Source organism: Microcebus murinus, chromosome 8 (genome assembly GCF_040939455.1).
Source record: "Microcebus murinus isolate Inina chromosome 8, M.murinus_Inina_mat1.0, whole genome shotgun sequence".
Classification (NCBI taxonomy): Eukaryota; Metazoa; Chordata; class Mammalia; order Primates; family Cheirogaleidae; genus Microcebus; species Microcebus murinus.
In genome coordinates this window covers 94,901,020-94,923,542 of record NC_134111.1, presented here as the reverse complement: position 1 = coordinate 94,923,542, position 22,523 = coordinate 94,901,020, and the positions used below count along the sequence as shown (strand labels likewise).

Sequence of the window (22,523 nt, the reverse complement as noted above, 5' to 3'; positions counted from 1 at the left end):
CCCCTGTGCTTTCCAGGTCACTTGCATTTCCATCATTCAGTCCTGAGGTTCATCAGCTTGCAATAGATTTTCCTTGTAATGGAAAAATATTCCTTCATAGACATGCTTCTAACAAATGTGGAAATACAGAACTTAGAACAAAATGGCTTCATGTTTCAAGAAAAGTTGGAAAAAAACATTTTCATTTGGGGGAGTGATGTACCTTTCCACATGCTTCATGCACAAGCAAAACACGTCTGTTTTAAAGGAGGGCATCTCTCATGCTTCACTTGCTGATGTTACCTGTTTGTCCTGCAGGCATCTCAATTAGCATCTCATCTCAGACCCCTTCAGAACAGCAGAAACACAGAAGATGCAACAAATAGAAGCTGAGGTTTTTAAAAGAGGGTTGGCCCTTCCACTTATAGGGCTTTCATTCTTGTTTGGATTTCAATTTCACACCATAAACTCTGTGTGTATGTGTACGTGAGTGTGTGCATACGTGTGTGTGACACCCTTTTGCTTATAAGCCAACGCCTTCTGAGTTTGCTTCCAAAAACTCTTCAGTCAGGCTGGCCTGGGAGGCCCAAGCTAGGAGAGGCATGCTTCTCCTCCTCCTTCATCCCAGTGGAAAATTCTCTATCTTCCTACTCAATTAATAATCATAATAATTTTTAAGAAGACCTGATATAATCCCGGTTTAAAGCACAATGTCTCCCATTAATTTCTCCATCATTTTTCAGTCCTGCACTAATTTTTTGTTCTCTGAGTGATTTAAAATGTATAAAAACAATAGATAATAATGAAAATAATATTTGATACAAATCTAATTTATGTTCAATAGTTTTATGTCATAAAGAAGCATAGTAGATCTTTGAGTGGCACAGACTGTATTTTACTTAGCTTATGGTGTGTGCGTGTTTGTATGTCCCCCAGAAACCATAACAGAGTCGGATACAAGCTGCTTAAAAACTATCTGTAAATTGATTCGGTGATTGAGATCTGAGTTTTTGTTAATAACGTGTTTACTTATATAATTTCCCCCACTTTTTCCCATTATTTTCACAAGCACTTGGGTCCCAGTTCTCCACTGCCTTCAAGAATTGCCCTCGGGGGATTCTCTGATTTACTAAACAACAGTGACTTTAATAAAGTACCAGAACAACCAGTGGCAATGTTAATTAGAATTGAGATCTCCTGACACTTTTGCTTTACTTCATCAATTCTTCCATTCCTCAAAAGAGCTGTTAGGAACAACCATTTCAAGTGGCTAAACTACTTTTGGTAAAGCAATAGTCTGTGACTGGTACAAGTTTGTATGCCAAATGTGTATGTTGGGGTGAAGACAGAGACAGACAGACAGAGTGACAGGCAGAGAGACAGAGACACACACACACACACACACAGAAAGAGAGAGTTGACAGAGGGAGAAAGGAGTTTATAGATAGAATCTTCTTTCCTCTCTAGTGTTAGATGTGGAGTTGAATATCTATGTTATTCAGAGAGGAGGGTTATAGGGTTATAGATTACAGTTCTAGTATTTCTGTTAGGGGATTAGTAGTTCAGTGGCCCATCAAGGACACAATAATGAGGAAGTGTAAAGAAAAGAAGGAGAAACAGTTAAAATTGACTCATTCCCTTCTGTTCCAAAATAACAAGTCCAAAATTCCTTCTTCATATAGTTACTTGCCTATGTTGGACTAAGACCATCTCACTGATAAATATTCTTCAAGTAGCGTGTGGTTTGTTTAAAATAACAAAGATGAATGAACTTCAGATACTCTTATGTTATACATGTTTGCTAGTGGAACTATGGCATTTTCTAGTTAAGAATTGGCATATTTTAGGTTCTTTCTCTTCAGAAAAATAAAAGCTAATGATGCAACAAAAATTTTTCCTTTTCTCCTTTTTATTCCTCAAAAGTGGTGGAAGGGTGGACTACAGTTGCAAGTAATAGTAATGCTCATCTAAGTTTCACTTTCGCATAAGAAACTCTTACTTGAACTGACATTATACATGTGACTGGACATTTGACTCTATATTTTGCATTTCTTTTAATATGGATACAAACTTTCACTTTTGAAAATTTAACATAAATCCTTTCTTCTTTCATATTTGTCTACCTCCTTCCTGATCCAAGATAAAGAATATGAGGGACTAAAAATATTTGTGTCATTTATTCTGGTCAGTAGACAATTTCCTGCTCTACAAACAGAGCTAAAAGACTCAGGAGAGAAGATTTTAGATGCCATAAACCAAAAGAGATGTTTCAGAATTTTGAAGCAGAGGACAGCGAAAGTATGGTATAAATTGAGTTTACACTCTAAATTTAGTAGAAGATTCATGTCAGATTGTCAAAGACACTATATGATATATATGTGTACGAATATGTATTACTAGGCATTCAGTGAAAGTTTAATTGTGGACTAATTGTTTCATTTCTATGTATCTCACAGATTCTTCTTCCTGTGCCCACCTTCAAAATGTTGCAATTCCCCAGGGTCCCATCTTAGTTTCCTTTTCATCTCAGTTTCCACTCCAATGTCTCTAATCTCAGCCTGGGATCCCACAAAATCTCTTTAGTTCCAGACCTATAATTCTAACAGTCTACTGGCTTCTCAGTTGGATGTCCCAGAGCACTTTTAACTTAACACAGTCAAAATTTAATTCCTGACTTTCCCTCCTGAACCTCGCTCTACACCTCTACACACAATGCTCAAAACCTAACCATGATGTGGCAGATACTGTCCATTGCTTATGCAACATCATTCCCCTCTTATCTCTGTTAACAGATTGTCAATTTCATTTCCAGATGGAAGACAGAGGCCCCATTGACTCAAGGGAAAGAAAGGCTTTCTACAAATCCATGGAAATCCCATTTTCCTTCACTTAGTGATTGGCCCAAAGAATGTGTTTCCCAGTTCTGACCAATTAGATGGAAGAGTGAGTCTTCTCAGCCATGGTGCCCGGAACTGTGTAGTCAGCTCCTGATTGTGAAAACAATTTTCAAGAGCAGCAGGAGAGTTGGGAGGACAGAAAGTTCTTGGGTCACTGATGACATCCCTGAGCAGCTACAAAACACCTGGAGCTGCCTACCTCCAGACTTGATGCTACTGGAGCAAAGGCCGTTATTGCATAAGCCGCTGGTAATTTGTACTTTATAGCTGAAAGCATTTCAAATTAATAAGCAAGACCTTCAGGGTTTTTGCTATCTTGTCACCACCTACCTTTGCAGTTTCTTTAGTCAATCTTCCTCCACTCTTCACACCAAACACACTTTGTTCCATCCTTTAGACTTTTAGGTTTTCATCCAGAAGGGAGGTTTCTTTCTTTATCTTCCTGATGACCAGCTCCTTGTTTCAAGCTGCAGTTCAGGTGTTACCTCCTCAAGTAATTATATTTTATCCACCAAAAGCCCCTGTTATTTCTGCCCAAATCATACTCTCCCAGGAAGAAGTAATTGATTTCTCTTCTGCTACGGTTCAGATGTGGTCTGTCCCCACCAACACTCATGTTGAAACTTGATCCTCAATGTGGCGGTGTTGGGAGGTGGGGAACATTGGGAGGTGTTTGGATCATGGTGGTGGATCCCTTGTGAATGGCTTGGTGCTGTTCTGGAGACAGTGATGAGATTCTGTTGTTATAAAGCCAGGATGGCCATCTCCAATGTATCTGTTTTCCCTCTGACCTTCCACCATGTTTTGACCCAGCTCAAAAGTCCTCCCTTCATGGTGAGCAAATAACAGTGTCATGCTTCTTAAACTTCCCAGCTTGCAGAACTGTAAGCTACATAAACCTCTTTTCTTTATAAATTGCCTAGCCTTAGGTACTCTGTTATAGTACCACAAAATGGACTAGGACATCTTCTGTTTTACATATTGTTTGTATATAACACATGTGATTTCATACATCAACTTGACTGGGTTAAGAGATGCCCAGATAGCTGGTAAAACATTATTTCTAGGTATATCTGGGAGGGTGTTTCTGGAAGACATTAGTATTTAAATCAGTAGGCTGAATAAGGAAAATTGCCCTCACCAATGTGAATGGGCATTATACAATCCTTTGAGGGCCTGAATGGAACAAAAAGAGGAGGAAGGGCAAAGTCACTCTCTCTTCTTGAGCTGTAACATCCATCTTCTCCTGCAATTGGACATCAGCACTCTGGGTTTTGGACCTTTGGACTCAGATTGGAACTTACACCATTGGCTCCTATGTGTCTGGGGCCTTTAAGCTTGGACTAGCATTATACCACTGGCTTTTCTGGGTCTTCAATTTGCAGATAGCAGATCATGGGACTTCTAAGCCTCCACAATTATGTGAACCCACCCCTCAAAAGAAAGACTTTTCTATATATCTATAAATATCCTAATGGTTGTGTTTCACTGGATAACCCTTACTGCAACACAGATTATACTGCAATTATCTATTTGACTGTCTTGCACTATACTTTGAGCACCTAACTGCAAGGATATCCTATTCATCCTTATACTCTCTGTTCCTAGAACAATGGCTTTTACAAACTAGGTACACAGGCAATACTTCTGGTTTTTACAAAATACATCTCTGGTCACAATAAGAGCACATATTGTTCACATAATTTTGAAGGGAACTGGTATAAACTTATATAAGTCTTTAAAAATTACTAAGAAGCCTCCAAATTAATCATAAGCACTAATTGAATAATGATGTCAACCATTTTGGGCTGAGTTACTGCCCTCCACCACCACACACAAAGAAACCTATTTGTTCTCTATGTTTCTTTTTTTTTTGATAAAATGCATACATATTTTCTTCTTGTATACCTATAGCAATTTATACTTTGCTATCAAAAATACATTTTGAAATTTCTGCTAAATTCACATCATGTTCCTTCTGCCAGATTTTCACTCATGCTTTAAAGTTGATTATGCACATGATATATGCGACGGCTCCACCACCAATGCTTTAAGTTACATTTGAAGTCTGGGGAAGCTATTGCTTTGCTCCTGCCTAGGGACTGTTCCAGGAATATTCCTCACCAAGTGCAGAGATCAGACATCCTGTTCCAATTTTAACTTGTACATGACTGAGAGACCACAGGCTAAATTCATGTAAATTGCTTTCTAAGATGAGTATCAGAGTTGAAAAGAACATTAAAAGATTGGTCTTTTCTTCAGAGCCCTAACACTCTTAAGAAATAGAAACCTGAAAACTGCAGGAGGTTTCTTGATTATTTGTTGTTTATTTCAATTGGCAGCTCTCCGTGAGTACAGAATGAAGATTCATCAGTTCAACACAAACATGCTTTTTTTTAAACAATTTGATGTTTAATAATAGCTATATATTAACCATTTCAAATTGCATTACAGATTTTAAGTTCAACTTATGAAATTTAAAGGTATATTAGTTAAATATTTTTTTATCTCTTTCGATTTATATTTTGAAAATTAGTATCATGCCCAAAGACCATTGTCTTCAGCTCACCACTTCAGATGCCTCATAATATCTACTTTCTCTACTGTCTTCAGATTATCGTTGCTACATTTCTGTCCTCAATTTTACTTTTGTTCATTTTTAACTAGTTTCCTAATTTTGTTAAGCAAAGGAGAGAGACATAACCTCTAAATTACCCAAACTTCATAAATTAGAATTGCTTTAGTTGAGGACTCTGAACGTTTTTGAAGAAATTTATTTGAGTTGTCAGGGATGCTGCCTTGCGTGACTATAAAAAGCACCATTCACTTATCTATGATCTCTGCGAATAGTTGTACCATGAAGTGGTACAATATTCTGCTGTATTTCTTCATGTAACCTATGTGAAGGACTATTTATGTTGTTTATTTTAGTAGAGACAGAGATAATTCTAAGAGATAACTGCATGAGAGTAGTTTCTAGAGACAGGAGGGATTACTATCTAAAGGTCATCATCCTTCTTACCTGAACTATGGTTTCCTGCCAACAAGGTGGGGCTCACAGAGCATCTTCCCAATCTACTGGTAACCACAGGTGGACCTGGTGTTCCATCCCATTCCTGAGCTTTGACAGGCTCTCTGGAGGAAGATGCCCCATGATGGCCTCTCTCCTTGTTGTCCAACTTTGGTAATGGCTCCGTGCTGTGGCTTCGGACTTTCAGCTCCTCTGTTGATTCTGTGTATTAACCAGAACAACATTCTGTTAAATGAAAGTCAAGTCCATCCCAAATTACTTTAAAAAATTAAAGTGTGATTTTCTAAAATACTTTCAGTATATTGTCGGAAACATAGGCTTGTGTTGGACACTACACCATTTAAATATAAAAGGGTCATAGATTCCACCAGGCCTTTTTTCTTAGGTGTATCGGTTAATAATGCTAGGAAATACAGTTTTCTCTTTGGAAAAAGAGTACCTCAGTGAATCTTGAGTCTTCTTCAGTAACTCTTCCCTTATGCTCATCTTCAAGGAAACAACTAACAGAGCACTTTATACTCCCTCTCTTTACTTTCTCATCTTTTTCACTTCACCACCCACTGTGACACACTTTCAGCCGAACCACTCGACTCAAGCTGCTTTTGCTAAGATCACGTAGTGCCTTTTAGTTGGAAAATCTGGAAGACATTTTTCAGCCACTAGACAACTCTCTGATTACTCACTTATTTGTGTCTTCAATTCTCTTGGCTTCACCAGTGGCCCACCTTCCTGTGTTGTGTTCTAGGTCTAACACCTTTTCTGTGTCATTCACACTTTCTCTTCCTCCACGCATCCCGCACACACTGGTTGTCTCCAAGGCACTAGCTTAGCCACTGTTCTCTCAGTCTCTATGTGCTCTTCCTGTGATTTTATCCTCCAGGATTCAGCCAGCCATCATCTGATTGTTAGTAATTTCTAAATATTTTATCAGATGCCTGGGCCATTCTTCTTATCTTCAGATTCAATTATTCAACTGCCTGCTGGATGAGTCCATCTGGGGGCCCCATGGGCAACATAAATTTAACATTTTAGATGCTGAACTGATAACACTTTTTACTAAACTATCCTTTCTTCCCATTCTGGCAACTATCCAAGCTAGAAGCTTGTCTCTCCCTTTCTTTCACTGCTGTTCCCCAAATCCATCAGTCACGAGATGCTACAGATTTTATTTCTGAATATCTTGCTTTCCCTCCTCTTACTCTTTGCATCATGTCTACTTCAACTGCTCTGGTTCAAGCTCTAATCATCTCCCTTGAAACACTGGAACTTGTCTCTGACTCTGTCCTTGACTCCCCAAAGTACAAGTACAAGCTCCTTATAAGTGCCAAAGTGATCTGTTTAAAATGCAAATCTGATCGTAACGCACCCCTGATTAAAATCCTCCCAGAAGCCTCTTTTTACCCTAGAATAATGTCTAAACTTCTTAATATGACCTGCAAGAATCTCCATTATTTTGCTCTTCCCTTCTTCTCTAACTTTGCCACTCCCCAACAAACACTGTATTCAAGGAACACCACTGCCTTATATCTGCTCTCCCCCGAAAGTTCTTTGAAGGCAGATACTGCGTTTTGGGTTTCTTTTACGTTTTTTAAATTTGGTGCCTTCATCACCTAGCATATTGCTCAATGGGAATTTAATTTTATTTATTTGCTTATTTAGTAGGTTTCTCAACTCCTAAGGCATCTTTCTGGTCTGTGTAGGAAATGCAACATTCACAATAGAAAAGATAACCAAGTGATAATAAATGTATTAAAGTAGCATGGAGCTAATAGCATTTTCAAAAATCTGATTATCTAACAATCACAAGTTGAAAAATTCACCAGATTAAAAGTTTAATTCAAATAAGAAAATTTTGAGAAAGGCTGTAGTAAAAAAAAAAAAAAAATCACAGAAATGTTTAAAAGAATCTGTGTTTTTTTAATTTAGGTTAAAATATTCAACAATATTCAGCAGTGTAATAATACAAATATCACAATTTGATTTCCTGAATCTATTAGGCAGCGATAGAATAGGTTGTAATATATTAGGCAGCCTGGATCAGGAATCCCGGAGACTTTAGCTTTGCGGCTCTGGCTGGTGACCCATGCAATGGAGTATTTGGTTTCTCCTCATTTTTTCTTACCTACAAAATGCAGACAATAACAACACAACCTAACTTCCCTGATTGTATTTGAACAATCTAATGATAGTCTACATTTTAAATTATTTTAAAAGCTATAAAGTGACACAGAAATAAAAAGTAGTATTCATTTAAATGAAGTATAGCCGTTTGTCCTTTAGGAATTTATTTAATCTTTCTAAATACAGATAGATAATCACTAAGAGTCTGAGCATACAAATGGAAAATTAACCCATTTCTATAGTACCAGTCCAGGAAGCCAACCCACTATATACAAATCAGAATTATAGGAAGTCAGATCACTGTCTGTGGTAACTAATCCAAAGCCAAATAATAAATAGCCCATGTAACTACTGGCCCCAAACAGTCAACACTTGATTAATAACTTGCTGCTTCCCCAGTTTTGGGCACAGTTTCCAACTTAGGATCCCGTGGAGAAAGCCAAATATACACTTTTAACCAATCACAAAGGATGACCCACTTCTTGTTAGCCTGCTTACCTCTTTCCCAAGAAATAGCCTCGAATCAAGAAACATATGACACCTTCTTTTTGTTAAAAGAATAACTTTAGACAAATTAAATTTAGCAGAGTTTATTTGAACAAAGAAACAATTCATGAATTGGGCAGCACCCTGAACCAATAAAGGATCAGAGAGCTCCACCCAGCAATGTGGGAAAACATTATTTCTAGAAAGAAAAATTGAAATGACATACAGAAATATCTTGATTTGTCAGAGTCCAGCCTTGGCCTTATTTGGACGTGTTCTCAGCTGCTATGATTGGTCAAGATTCAGTTACTTGTTATAAAAATATAATCTTATGTTAGGTTGCAGTTTGTTTACATATTGAGTTAGGTTGCAGTTCACTACATATAGAGTCAGCTTTAGGCCAAATTTTATTTAACACATTTATTTTTCCACCGTAAAGCTTTTCCACTCCTATGTCTGCCTGAATCTCTGCCAAATGCAAGCTCTGAATAAATAGCCTTTGCCTATTCTCATTTGTTTGGTCTTCATTTATTTTCACATTGCTATAGTCCCTTCTAGCTCAAAGATACAATGCAGTTGTGTAAACACGTCATGAACAGCACTCTAAGAAACTAATGTAAACCAGAAGAGTAGCCCCATAACAAAAACCTCAGAAAGATTTCATTTCTTTAAATGGGCCTGTATAAGAGCTTAAGTTTCAGTTATACTGAAATCAAGTATAAGAAGTCAAAATATTTTAAAGATAATACATTCCAGCATAATAATTAGAGCAAGACAATTTAATCAACACTTGCTTTTCAGTGCCCTGAGACAAATGGAATAAAATCAGTATCAGAAAAGAACATCATAGACTATTCTCAAGCTGTTTGTTCACAGTTTCAAAGAAAATGTTACTCTAGCTTCCAAATGTCACAGCCTCAAAGCCTAATGACCCATCTGTTTCACCCCACCTTCACTTCCAAATTTCAAACAAACCATTGGGGTGCTTGCTTTATTATCTACTTCTGTATTTTCTTCCATTACCACCATTGAGCAGACACTAATTTTTTTTTTCTTACTTGTCACACACTCACAAAAAAATCCTCTCTCATTGGAATTGGAACTAAACAAAGGGGAAAAAAATGCTCAAACTTAAACATTGGGTCCAATAGTGTTCTTGCAGGTTCAGACAACGTTTTAAATATGAAAGGCTGAGCTGTGTGTTAGGCACCTCCACTAACATTCTTGTGTCTTTGTTCTCATTCAAATCACTCCTATGTACATATCAGGGGAGTGTCACTTAGGTCTCAAGCCTCAACTAAATAAAAGCCCAATATAGCTTTGGAAACAAAAGGGAACATTTTTTTTTCTTTTCTTCTTTCTTTGTTTTCAAGTCCCAGAGGTTAGTCTTCAGTGAATTTTGGCAGGTATATTTAGAGAAACTTGAACAAAAGGACTGAAGAAATTGTACTACTCAGACTCATACCTATGTACCTTAATGTCTGCCTCCTAAATAGAAGTTAGAGCTGAAAAATCTAGATAATCATAAATGTACTATTGAGCATTTTATTTGGGAATAAATCTATTTTCCCATGTATATGTATTTAAGAACTACATCATAACCAAATATGCTTTCTAATTAAAATAAATACAAACCTCTTCAAAATAGCTGTTGAAAAGAGACCCACTGAAAGTGAGCAATCAGACTACTGAAATATATAATATGTAAATTAAGACATATTAAAAGCTCAAAGAAATCTATCTAGAGGAGTAAGGGCACATTTATCCATATCCATATATGCCAATGATTTTTTTGGAAGTTTATTGAAAACAAACTTGATTTCAGTAACATAAGCTTTCTGGAAAAAGAGCAATTTTATATACTATGGTAAAGTTTGATGTAGAATCTGTTTTTCAGTGTTCACAGTTACAGCTCCAGCTGTATGACAGACTGAGTGAATGTTGACCATTCCCCTAAAATCTAATTCTCACATTGAAATCTTATCTTAAATTGAATTCTTGTTGCAAGAATGCATGGGTTATTGCATTACATTTTTATTTCAGACTGTGTGTTTGATAAATCAATGACTTAAATGTCTTAGTGTTTAAGCTGAAAAGGGGCAAATAAAGACAAGATAAGGAATTTAAATACCTCTTTGACCAAATATTCTCTCTAGGACTCTGACATATCACACCTTATGCAGTTAACTCTGAAGTTCCTTCTCAAAATTTTCCTATTGTCTGCTCCTTTTTGCTGTCTCTAGGTCTATATTTGTCTCTCTGACTTCCTCTCTATTTCTTTCCCTCTTCATTCACACCCTGGATCCCTGGACACCTGGAAAGACTGGGCTCTCTGGGTCTTAGGATTTTCATCATAAGGTTTGCCCCCATCAGATACTAGGTTTTACTAGACTCTTTTATTCACTCTTCCTCATCAACATTCACTTCCTTAGTGATAAAACAGTACTGAGGATTCATACAAATCTCTGCAACGTAAAGATGCCTCTTCAAGCTCTAGAGATAAAGAAAACAATATAGGACCAATGGGTCTTCACATGTCTTTCTGGGGGAGGGACACGGCATATTAAAACTGACAGCACCATTCTCGTTCTAGACTTGCTCTTTTTTTCTAGCTAAAAAGGTCATGATCTTCAGAGGCAGACAAACTTGATTTTACATTTCAGCCATGCCATCTGTCTGCTAGCTAATCTTAGTCGAGGGTCCTGAACATCAATTTCCACTTCTGTAAATGATGATAATAAAAATTGGTGTTATTGTGGTCCTGTGAAGATTCAATAAGATAAAGCATTTAAAGTTCCTTACATAGCAATGCTAGTAACTATTTAGTTTTTTTCTTACTTTTTTTTTTTAGTGACTTCGAATACCCTTTACACGTGGACCTAAGGAAGACACTTAGCACTCATCCTAAACTATGTTAACTCCCACATGGGGAATGCCCACAACTTAGCAGTCTTCAGGACCCAGACAGGAAACAGAAGCATATAATTCTTCTCCCTAACTACCATCACTGCTTTAATTCTAGCTTTCATCTTTCTACCTTTGTATTATGGCAAAACTCACTACCTGCCTATGTCCTATTGTTGTCCCTTTCAATTCACTTTCCAGTGAAACTACTTCCAGGCTCTGCATCCGTTAGAACCAAAGTCAAAGCCTTTGGGTTGGGGCATAAGGCCCTTCATAAACTGGTTTCCGTAAGGCCTCTACCAATTTTAATTTTGGGGTTTAGGAATCGTTTTCTTTATATTTGCTGTTCCATTGGCCTGATACACCTATCCCTTAACTAGTTAGTTATATCTTCGTGTTTGGGAATACTTAGTATTAATACTTAATACTTAGTATTAATACTTAATACTCAAGTATTATCATTACAAGAAGTCTTCTAATTCCTTTTCCTAGTTTGAGCTTAAGATGTCAGTAAGGTGTTAATAGCAAGCTTGAGTGTCTTGAAGGAAGTGATCTTGGGGCCTGCAACATTGCAGCACTTTCACCTTGGCAGTTACAATAAAAGCAGAATGTCGAACCTGTCCTATTAATTATAAGCCCTGCTCTGTTCCTCTGCACCCAGACAGGTGGACTACTAGGTGACATGAGGATCTTGGAACAATGTAACTAAAATAATATTAATATAAAAGATTTTGAGGGAATCAAGGCTGTAGCTTCTTTGAGTTAAGGTGACATATTGGTGTCTTGGTTTTCATTCTAGCCATTGTAAATTCCCTGTGCAGTAACTATGTATATGGTAGATGCTAGGCATATCTGTGAGCTACAGAGGCAAACTATATCTCTGTAAGTTAAACATGATGTTACATTAAAGCCTTCTGTATTTGCCAGGCCACCCTATCCCTTCCATGACACCTGCCTCCTTGTGCTCCAATGTCACATGTCACGGGCACAGCTTATCACTTGCAGTTGTTGATTTATGTGTCTTCTCCTCTCTCCTCCCATTCGATCATAAGCTTCTTACGACTAAAGCCTACATCTTTCATGTTGGTACTTAATATCTAAATATCTAGAGTCCTCAGTGAGAATCAAAAGGATGAATAAATGCATGCCTGCTTTGCCCCAGACAGTGAGCTTATCAGCTTTCACTGCTGGCTCTAACCCCATCTTGGGCTCACACTCTCCCCAATAATCTCCCCAGCACATGGGCTGTGGCAAGCGTGAACCAATAACTCTGAATAACTGGTGGACATGAGCTAGTTACTGTAGCCAAAACTGTCTTTTTGTTAACCCATAAATGTTCATACAATTACAATTTGCTAATCATAAGCCAGAAAACAAGCAATTTGCCTGGAAAAATGAGTTTTATTTGTAAATATGAATAGTCACACCATTTTCTTAGGTGAACATAAGATTTCATCCTTTCTCCATTTTTTTTTTTGCAATATTTAAAGGATTCATCTGCCATTTCATTTAATTGCTTTAGGAACATATACATGATTCAGATGATTTAAACAAAAGGTTTTTATATTTGTGGTTCCTGATTGCTGTTACTTTTTTTCCCTTTTCTTTACTATTTATTTCAAAATATTAGGGGAGCACAAATGTTTTTGTTACACAGATACCTTGTGTAATGCTTAAGTTGGAGCTTTTCATGTGCCCATCACCAAAATAGTGTTCACTGTACTCAATAGGTACATTTTTACCCCTTTCCTTCTCCCACCCTTCCCCCTTCTTGGTTTCCAATGTCCTTTACATATCTCTGTGACTGCTGTTATTCTTGAAATGTCATATCTAACCTAGGGATTCCCTGGTTACAAAATATGGACTGTACTTGTGCCTGGAAATACAGAGACCAAAGCTCGTGTTGCCAAAAAGCATTTGCGCTTCCTGTAGAGACAAAGAATGCTTCCAAGTTGTTGCCTCATATTGGCATAATCAACAAGATCAAAGTCACTCCCTGCTATTCCAACTGCTGAACAATGAAAATAATGAAAAGTGATCAAGGCAGATTAATTAAGCAAAAAAGATAACACGTTTGAAGTGTTAGAGGAGTCACTGAACTAAATTGCATTATCAGATGAGTATTAGATTCAGTCATCAAATTTTAGAACTAAAAGGGCCCTTGGAAATCACCAACTGCAACAGCTTACTTAAAGCAAGGGGTGTGTGTGTGCGTGTGTGTGTATATGTGTGTGATTACAGAGATGGTTGTCCTGCCTTTGGAAGGGTAGCTCCAGGGTGGGTGAGTTCCTACCTCATGGGAAACCTTGGCTCAATGTTAAACATCTGTCAATTCTTAGAAAGCTCTTATACAGAGCTCTAGTCAGCTCCCCTCCCCGTACCATCATTCGTTGGTTGCTAGGACTTCTGTTTCTGGAACTACTTGGAACTAGTCTATTTGTGCTTTTAAGTAAATACCTTTAGAATCCAGTGTGATGTAGTCTGCCTTCCCTTGGTCACCTCTTCTTCAGAATACAAATCTAGAACTCTCGCTCTTCTGGTCACCCTGACACAGACTCTAATTTTATGTCATGGTGTCTTTTAAAACTGTGATGTCTGGAGGTGATTAGAGCCAGACAGGCAGAGACAGTTTACCTACAAGTCCAGGCAGGCAATGGGGTCTTGTCATTGCACTTCTATTACTCCAGCCTCCGGGTCCCTGAGGAAAAGAGGGCAAAGGCTCCCATGTCTCCACAAGGAAAGGGCACCGAGGAACAGAAGCAATTTATTTTTATTTTTTTTTATTATTCCTTCTCTCTTGTGTGAACTCTGTCATTTGGAGTCAGTTATGTCAACTCCTACATCCAGGGGATGCCTTCTCTTCAACTATGTTTATAGAGAAAGAACAATAGCTCAGTCATCTGGAGAGTCTATGGTTTTAAATAAAACCAGAAAGAAAGTCCAGTTTTGTGTTAAGAAGGCACACAGGGTGCAACGTTGATTCACAAATAGAGGAGGCACATTGAAGTAGAAAGGATTATGCAAAGAATCCTAATCAATTTACAGGCGTGAAAACAGCGCAGAGCCTTTACACAACCTGCCCAAGGTCACACAAATACCAATTAGCAAAGACCTGAGAAAGAAACAGTTTTCCCAGCCAACACGCTATGTGCACTTCTCACTATAATACAGGAGGACTCACACACTGACTTGCACGCAATGGTACTTTGTCATAGGGTGGAATAATAAATGAAATGTTTAAAGATCATGTCCAGCCTTTGCAAGCTCTCCACCAAACGTCCAGATGATATAATCATTCACATTTTATCAAGGTATGTGAGGATTGTAGAGATATTGCCATCAAATTATTTCTGTCTAAAAAACTTTCACTGAAGTCATCAGGTAAAGATTAGGTGTTGACATATTTTAGTAACACTTTCTTCAAGAGATTTCTAGCACTGCATAACAGAGAGAGACAATTTGCTCTGAGAACAATCTATATTCACACTTGTGTTTGCACTGCGAAAACCAGAGGACGGGTGGGCAGAGACTAGCCACATGCTGACCAAATCCTTTTGCCCTTATCCCCAGGCATCTGGTTAACCCAGACATCTGAGCATTCCTTGCAGTTAGGGAGAGCCATATAGCTGAGGTCTGGCCATTAGAATTCGGGTGGGAGTACTGCATACTATTTCCTGGTCTGCCTATCAAACACCCCATAAAACCCTCATCTTCGGGCTTCCTCAATGTTTTGAGGTCCTAGGGGCTGGCAGAGCCATCAAATGGAAACTTCTCAACAATTACAGGAAGAAAAGCCTATCTTTCACTGAACTCATTAACTGACTGCTGTCTTGCCCATGACAAAAATCCTGGCCTATGATATAACCCAGAGATATGTCATATTACATTAAGCCACTGAGGTTTTGATAAAGCAGTTGGACCATTCTCTAGATGTAGCTCTTAATTCTAATTATAAATTCAACTACAACTAAGCTTTAGCCCAATTCCTAATGCACATTTGAACAGATATTATTTCTCATTTTTTTTTTATTTCGGCATATTATGGGGGTACAGATTTTAAGGTTTCAATAAATGCCCATCCCCCCCTTATTTCTCATTTTGTCTTCTGTAAAATAGAGTCTAAATATAAGATCTTTGAGTTTCCAAGGAGGAAAATATTTTTATTGGCATACTGACAGAAAAATTAAGGGGCAGAGAAATTAATTAGATTGCCAAATACAGTTCAAAAATCCAACATGCAATGCTTTTCCCTTAGCTCTAGTTTTAATAAAACTCCTTTACAAAACTGATAACCTTTACTGAGTATTTGATAAATATTTTAAATACTATGGCTTCAGTAAATATGTGCTGAATATATAAGTAGATGAACTTCTAGATGATCATTCAGTCAAACTGCTTATATATTTTACTTACATTAATTAGAATGAGGACAGGGCCACCCAAATATTTTTCCAAATAATTTTTCATATAAAATTTTAACAAAGGCCGGGCGCGGTGGCTCACTCCTGTAATCCTAGCTCTTTGGGAGGCCGAGGCGGGCGGATTGCTCGAGGTCAGGAGTTCGAAACCAGCCTGAGCAAGAGCGAGACCCCGTCTCTACTATAAATAGAAAGAAATTAATTGGCCAACTAATATATACAAAAAATTAGCCGGGCATGGTGGCGCATGCCTGTAGTCCCAGCTACTCGGGAGGCTGAGGCAGCAGGATTGCTTGAGCCCAGGAGTTTGAGGTTGCTGTGAGCTAGGCTGACGCCACGGCACTCACTCTAGCCTGGGCAACAAAGCAAGACTCTGTCTCAAAAAAAAAAAAAAAAAAAAAATTTAACAAAAAACAAAATCTCTAAGAATAATTTATTTTATTTTATTTTTTAAGAGATAGGATATCCTCTGTCACCCAGGCTGCAGTGTAGTGACACAATCATAGTGCATTGCTGCCTGGAGCTCCTGGCCTCAAGCAATCCTTTTGCCTAGGCCTCCTCCCAGTGCACTGGGATTATAGACATGAGCCACTGTGCCCAGCTAAATCGAACCATCAGAAATCAGGGACTACCTGTAATATCTTTAGCGATGCAACAGTTGGAGTAAAATGTGTCTCCACCAAAACAGTAAAGCTGTGTTTCATGGTAAAATATTTCACACTATTTCAATTGTTAAATTTAAATAAAAACTAATTATAACTATGTAAAATTTAAAAATTACAAATAAAATATTAACCATTTTAACATAAAATATTTTAGATATAAATTAGATATATTTAGGAAAAATTAAAAGTAAATTATAAATTTTTGCCAGAAATAAAAACTGTAAAACATTCTGGAATGGAGTTCAGATGATCTGTAGTCCATTTTCAACTAAGTTCATTAAAACCTCTGGTGACTTGAGGAAGCAACCCTTACTGAGCCTTGGTTTTCTCAGATAAAATTATAGATTTGAAACAAATTATTTCTAAGGATCCTCCTAAGACTAAAATTTTATACCTCTGTAATATCAAAGTTCCAGGAAAAAAGCAAAATAGTTCATGAAGATTCAATAATATCATTAGTTCTGTTTCAAAATATATTGTTACATTTCAGAGTGGTTTACATTCTTCAAGGTGACTATTAATATAAGTAGTTTAATTCCTCTTCCTACCAGCCTCCCTTAATCAAATCACAGTGAACTATAAAATAAATTTTAAAAGTGAGCTCTTAAAAAATATTAATGATTTATTAGAATCATGGGCAAACCCAGAATCCAACTTTATTCCTGGCACCTGAATAGGAGACTTGATCTAAATAAGGGTCCTGGTTTAAAAAGTATAAATAATTCCCTAAATGTTTTTCTCTGTCTGTGAAAGGGAAAATTAATGTTTCCTAGTTACTATTAGGAAGTCAGCAATGACAATTCTAAACAATGGCCTATAACAATAGCAGCGGCATTGCTATTTGGGTTACCACGTAGTAATAGCTACCACGGTCGGATGCTGCACTGGAGTCTTTACAAATGATAGTTCTAATCCGTACATAGCCCTGCCAGGTTTTACTATTTATGAAAAGTGAGGGTCCTGATAGTTAATAAACTCAGCTAGGAAAATTTAGGGCCCTATGGTTCAAAAAGCTCACTGTTACAGAGTGAATATTTGAGTCCCCCCAAATTTATATGTTGAAGCTCTAAGCCCCAATGATGGCATTACAAGCACTGGGTGTAAGATCCAAAGGTGGAACTTCTAGGAGGTAATTAGGTTTAGATGAGGTCATGCAGGTGGATCCCTGCCTTTATAAGTGCCTTTATAAGAAGAGGAAGAAAAACCAGAGCATCCTCTCTCTGCCATGTAAAAATACAGAGAGAAGGCGGCTGGCTGGCTGCAACCCAAGAAGAGAGCCCTCACCAGGAAGTGAATCTCCTGGTATCTGGATTTTGGACTACCCAGCCTTTAGAACTATGGGAAATATATGTTTGTTGTTTAAGCCACCCAGTCAATGGTATTTTGTTATAGCAGCCCAAACTAAGATACTCACCAAGGAAAACTGAGGGTCTCCATGGTTACGCTAACTTCCTAAAGCCAGTCAGAGATGGATAATTAAAGGAACCATAATTTGAACTCATTCATATCTCTCTGAACAAACAGTCTTTCTAGGGAAGCTTTGTTTTCTTTTCTTTTGTTTTTTTAAAGAAGGATCATTTACCTTATTAAAAACAAAATATTCTTTTTAGAAAAATTTGAAGGTTGTATAAACAGGAAAGTTAATATGACAAGACTGGGGGAAAATCAGTTGCTAATCTAGATAATACATGTGATACACAGCTCATCTCCTGAGACACTTTGGTACACAGTCATAAAGAAGCCCACAGTGGTTTTCAGATGAGACACATATTGTATCAGTAATCTCACACAGTTCTGTGTAATCTAAACCATAGTTACCAAGTGATATTTATTAGCAATATTGAAATAAGCCAGAAAACAAAAAACGTGAACTTTCTAAGACTGGCTTTAGCAATTTACTCTAAAATATTTTTTGGATTGATATTTTTATAAAAAGATAAGTGAAAAAAATACAGTGAATATATTTTTTCTTATTATGTTCGACTGATGGTAAAATGCATATGCCTTTGTCTGTCTGAACATTTTGCATGCCAGGTCCTCTGACCTTGAAGAATAGGGCAGTGAACTAAAACACCATGACCTCTGCCTGAATAGGATTCCTAATCTATGGTAGAGAGAAAATAATTACATGAACTAATACAGGATTAGAGCTCTGATAAGAGCTATAAGGAGAGATGACAGATACTATGAAAAGGTATAATAGATGATTTCTTTCTAGTAGGGAAGTCAAGAAATCTTGATTAAATAGTGATTTGAGAAATGGCCAAGGGGGGGTGGGGTGGGTTAGGTGAGTTTTGCAGGCAGAGGGAACTATGTGTTAACACACCTGGCAAGTTGGAAGAGGGAAGGATCTGCATAGCTGTATTAGAGAGAAGAAGAAGAGATAAAAGATATTAACTTCCGGTGAAGACATAGAGCTGGTCAGATATACAGGACCTCTTTCCGAAAAGAATGACACTGTTTATTCTGAGAGCAAAGAAAAGCCATTTAATGTTTTATGTAGGGATAGTTGACACACACACACAGATAATTAAGTATAAAAAATCATTCTGGTTGCAGTATAGAGAAGGAATTTAGGCCCTAGTCTTACAAGTATTCCTTTATTCTTGATATAATCCAAGAAGGGAAATGCCTGAAAACTAGGGGTTTTGGTGGTTTATTCCAGATTTTCCATAACGGAGTAATGTAATCTCCCCCAGCCTATATTTCGTTTCCATGTACAACACATTCTCCAAATTTGTTTCCAGTCCAGTCTTGCTCCCTCTCTCTCCCTTGCCATACCCCAAACTCAACCAGCTTGCTGAAACCTTCAAGTCCATGAATTAAGTTTTTAATATAAACTAATGGCAAATTCTATGTGGCATAAATACTCTACAACTATTGATGAACTATAGGTATCCTTGACAAAACAGTTTTATAATTAAACAATTTTAGAAAATGCTGGGTTAAACAAAATTAAACAGTGAGTCTTGTTCTCGTAAGATTTCTTCAAGTCTTGAATGGATTATTATACAATCTTCACGTCTAGAAGTTTGATATAATCTGCAGAGTTCCCTGATCTTATTCACTAGGGTGATTTTCCCCCCCTATTCCAAGAACAATCTCAAAGGATTTACTGTTACACAGAATGCACTTTGAAAATCATGGGTGGATAGACTACCAAAAGCCTGCTGCTGGCAGAGATAAGGCTGGAAATCAGACTATTAATCCCATTCTATATTGTAACATAGTTTTCAAGAAAAAATTAAATCCTGATGTGCTACAGAAATTTCCAATTAATTTCTATTTATTTACTGTTTCCTTCTACTTACTATTCCCAACTATTGTGGAATGCTCGGAATACAGAATTGTCTCCCCCTAAATTTCCTATGTTGAAGCCCTAACCCTGCAATGTGAATGCATTTGGAGACAGGCCCTTTAAAGAGTATTATAACTACTATTAACCAAGGCCATAGGGTGGGGCCCTAATCCAGTACGACTGGTGTCCTTACAAGAAGAGAGAGAAACACCAGGGATGCACACACAGAGAGAAAAGGCTATGTGAGGACACAGCAAGAAGGTGGCCATCTGCAAGCCAAGGAGAGAAACCTCAAGAGAGATCACGTCTGCCAAAATCTTGATCTTGGACTTCAGAACTGTGAGAAAGTAAATAATCTGTTTAAGCCACCCAGTGTGTAGTATTTTGTGATAGCAACTCAAGCAGACTAACACGCCAACTATGTAAGAAACCTTATTCTAGTTCTATTACTCTCTAGATTTTATTTAGGTAAAGAAAAAAACTTGATGAATGGAGGAGAATCAATATTTTCTGAGTAATTACTATGTGACTACATAAATTTTATTTTACTGATGAAGACACCAATGCACAATGAAGTTACATAATTTATCCAGTAACACCTGCCTGTTGAACAAGAAAGCTCAGACGCAACTCCCAAATCATCTGACTTCACACTCTGTGTTATTTGCAGTTTACCACATTCTCCTCCTGGAATCCCATTTCTTCATTTTTAAAATGTGGATATCATATAGTAGTAGAGCACTTTTAAGGACCTCTCCAAATCTCAAATAATATGATACTATTTACATTTAAATATCATTGAATTTCACATCTTTTATTTGGGGCATATTTAAATAAAGGCAGTGCCACCTAGACCTGGGCAACAAGGGCCTCTTCCCTGGGTACTTGTACACTTTGGAGATTTCTGCTCTGATTCTCATCCTGTTGCTCCTCATCATGTGGCAAGGAGTCCATGAATCCAAAAGCCTGTGCCCATCCAGAGCCTCCATCCTTTTTTCCAGACCTCTCCCTAAGTAACCTGGACCCAAGAATCCCCTGCATCATTGGCTTTGAGTTGGCTTCCAGGTCCTGGACTATTTTCTTTCCTTGAGTTTTTCCTACCAAAAGTTGATGCTGAAACTGCTCTGTGCACTTCTAGGCCTAAGAAACAGCCAAGGGAGGAAGGTGAATAAGAAAGGTAGGACAAGAAGTAAGGGCCTCCATATGTGCTTTCACAATAATTGGGTGGACCCACATAATAAGAGTATAAATGGCACAGTATGGAACTTGGGTTGACTATAGCTTACTCTCTTGATCCATCCCATCCTTGGCTTATTTATTAAGATTGTAAGTATAAATAATACCTATAATTTTCAAGGATACCTAAAGAATTAAAATTATGCACCAGATGTTCTTTGATTTTATCAGGTTTACAATTTACCTCTAGAGAGGTGACATACAGACTTTATCCTGCAGGCATTGGGAGATTATTAAAGCATTTTGAGCAAAAATGTGACAAGAAGTAGAGGCAGCATCCTGTAGGGTGGATTGGAATAGCCACAGCTTAGAAGTTGAGGTTCTAGTCAGTGTGATTACAATGACCCAGTAACAGAAAGAATGAAAAGGGAAGACACAAGGAGAGATCAGTGCAGGAATTGAGCTGGAATATGGAGGGAGAGAACAGTCCAGGGTGATGTTTGGACTAGGGAACAGGACCACAACTGTGCATATCATCCCCCATCTCTAGTCACATTTATTCACATGTACAGAATTGTGCCCAGCACTAAGAATGATACAAAAGAATGCAAAACACAGATCAGATCCTCCTTTCTAGAAAGTCACTGTCTGGTGGAGAACAAAGACTTAGACACATAGTTAATAAGTGAGTCAAAACCCAGAAACATCTAGCCTTGACAAAATTGCATGGCAAATACTTTCAAAAGAAGGGTAGAGAGGAACAATGGTTCAGGCTCCCTAATAAGTTCAGCCTGTTTCTGAAAGAAGGTTTTATATTAGAAAGAAAGAGACCTGAATTTACATAGAATAGACGTAACAAATTAAGGAGGGTTTTGAGTGACAGGCTGCAGAGTTTGTGTTTATTTTCGAGGAGCAGAATATTGCGATGCCATTAGTATTAAAGGAAGATTCACCCAGCAAAGTTGTGCGAGAGGGACCAGAAGGAAGATGTGAGAGGACTTATCCCAGGTCAGAGGTATGTTATCAGCGCCAACTTTTCTCTGGGCACATGAAATCCAACAGATATGCAGATGTCACCACCTCAACATAAGAATGCCACCAACTTCTAAAACATCCTTTTCAAAGTTTGTACAGACCTCAATACAAAGATGCAGAAATACAAAATATTTAGTAGTATATCTTTTAATAAATAATTTGTATTGTTTGCATCTAATGTAGGTGAATGTGTAATATCTACCAGATGAAGATAATTTTTTTGGAATTCAAAATCTCTCAACTGTTCAATGAAAAGATAATCAGTTTTTGTTAACCAACTTCATTGTCTGGTCTTGATCTGATGTCAAGATTTAGTGAGGGAAATACCAGACAAGGTTATATTGAGAATTCATTAAATGACTATGCTGAACCCAGAGTCAATTCTCTGCATATTAAAAAAAAATGGAACATAATTATGGAAAGTGTCCTTATTGTTCAACAACCCTTTTTACTTCAAAATAGTGCATAAAAATGCAAATGTCTCCCTATAATTTACCACATTAAATATTTATG

General features: G+C 37.5%; 1 protein-coding gene across 1 annotated transcript in view; it reads right to left on the bottom strand.

Annotated features, from left to right (window-relative positions):
• NYAP2 (neuronal tyrosine-phosphorylated phosphoinositide-3-kinase adaptor 2) overlaps window positions 1–22,523 on the bottom strand; it is a 259,511-nt gene that overhangs the window by 64,841 nt on the left and 172,147 nt on the right. Inside the window, exon 5 of the mRNA XM_012749416.2 lies at window positions 5,899–6,108. Within this exon, the coding sequence (XP_012604870.1) occupies window positions 5,899–6,108 (210 nt within the window). The remainder of the gene's footprint in view (window positions 1–5,898; window positions 6,109–22,523) is intronic.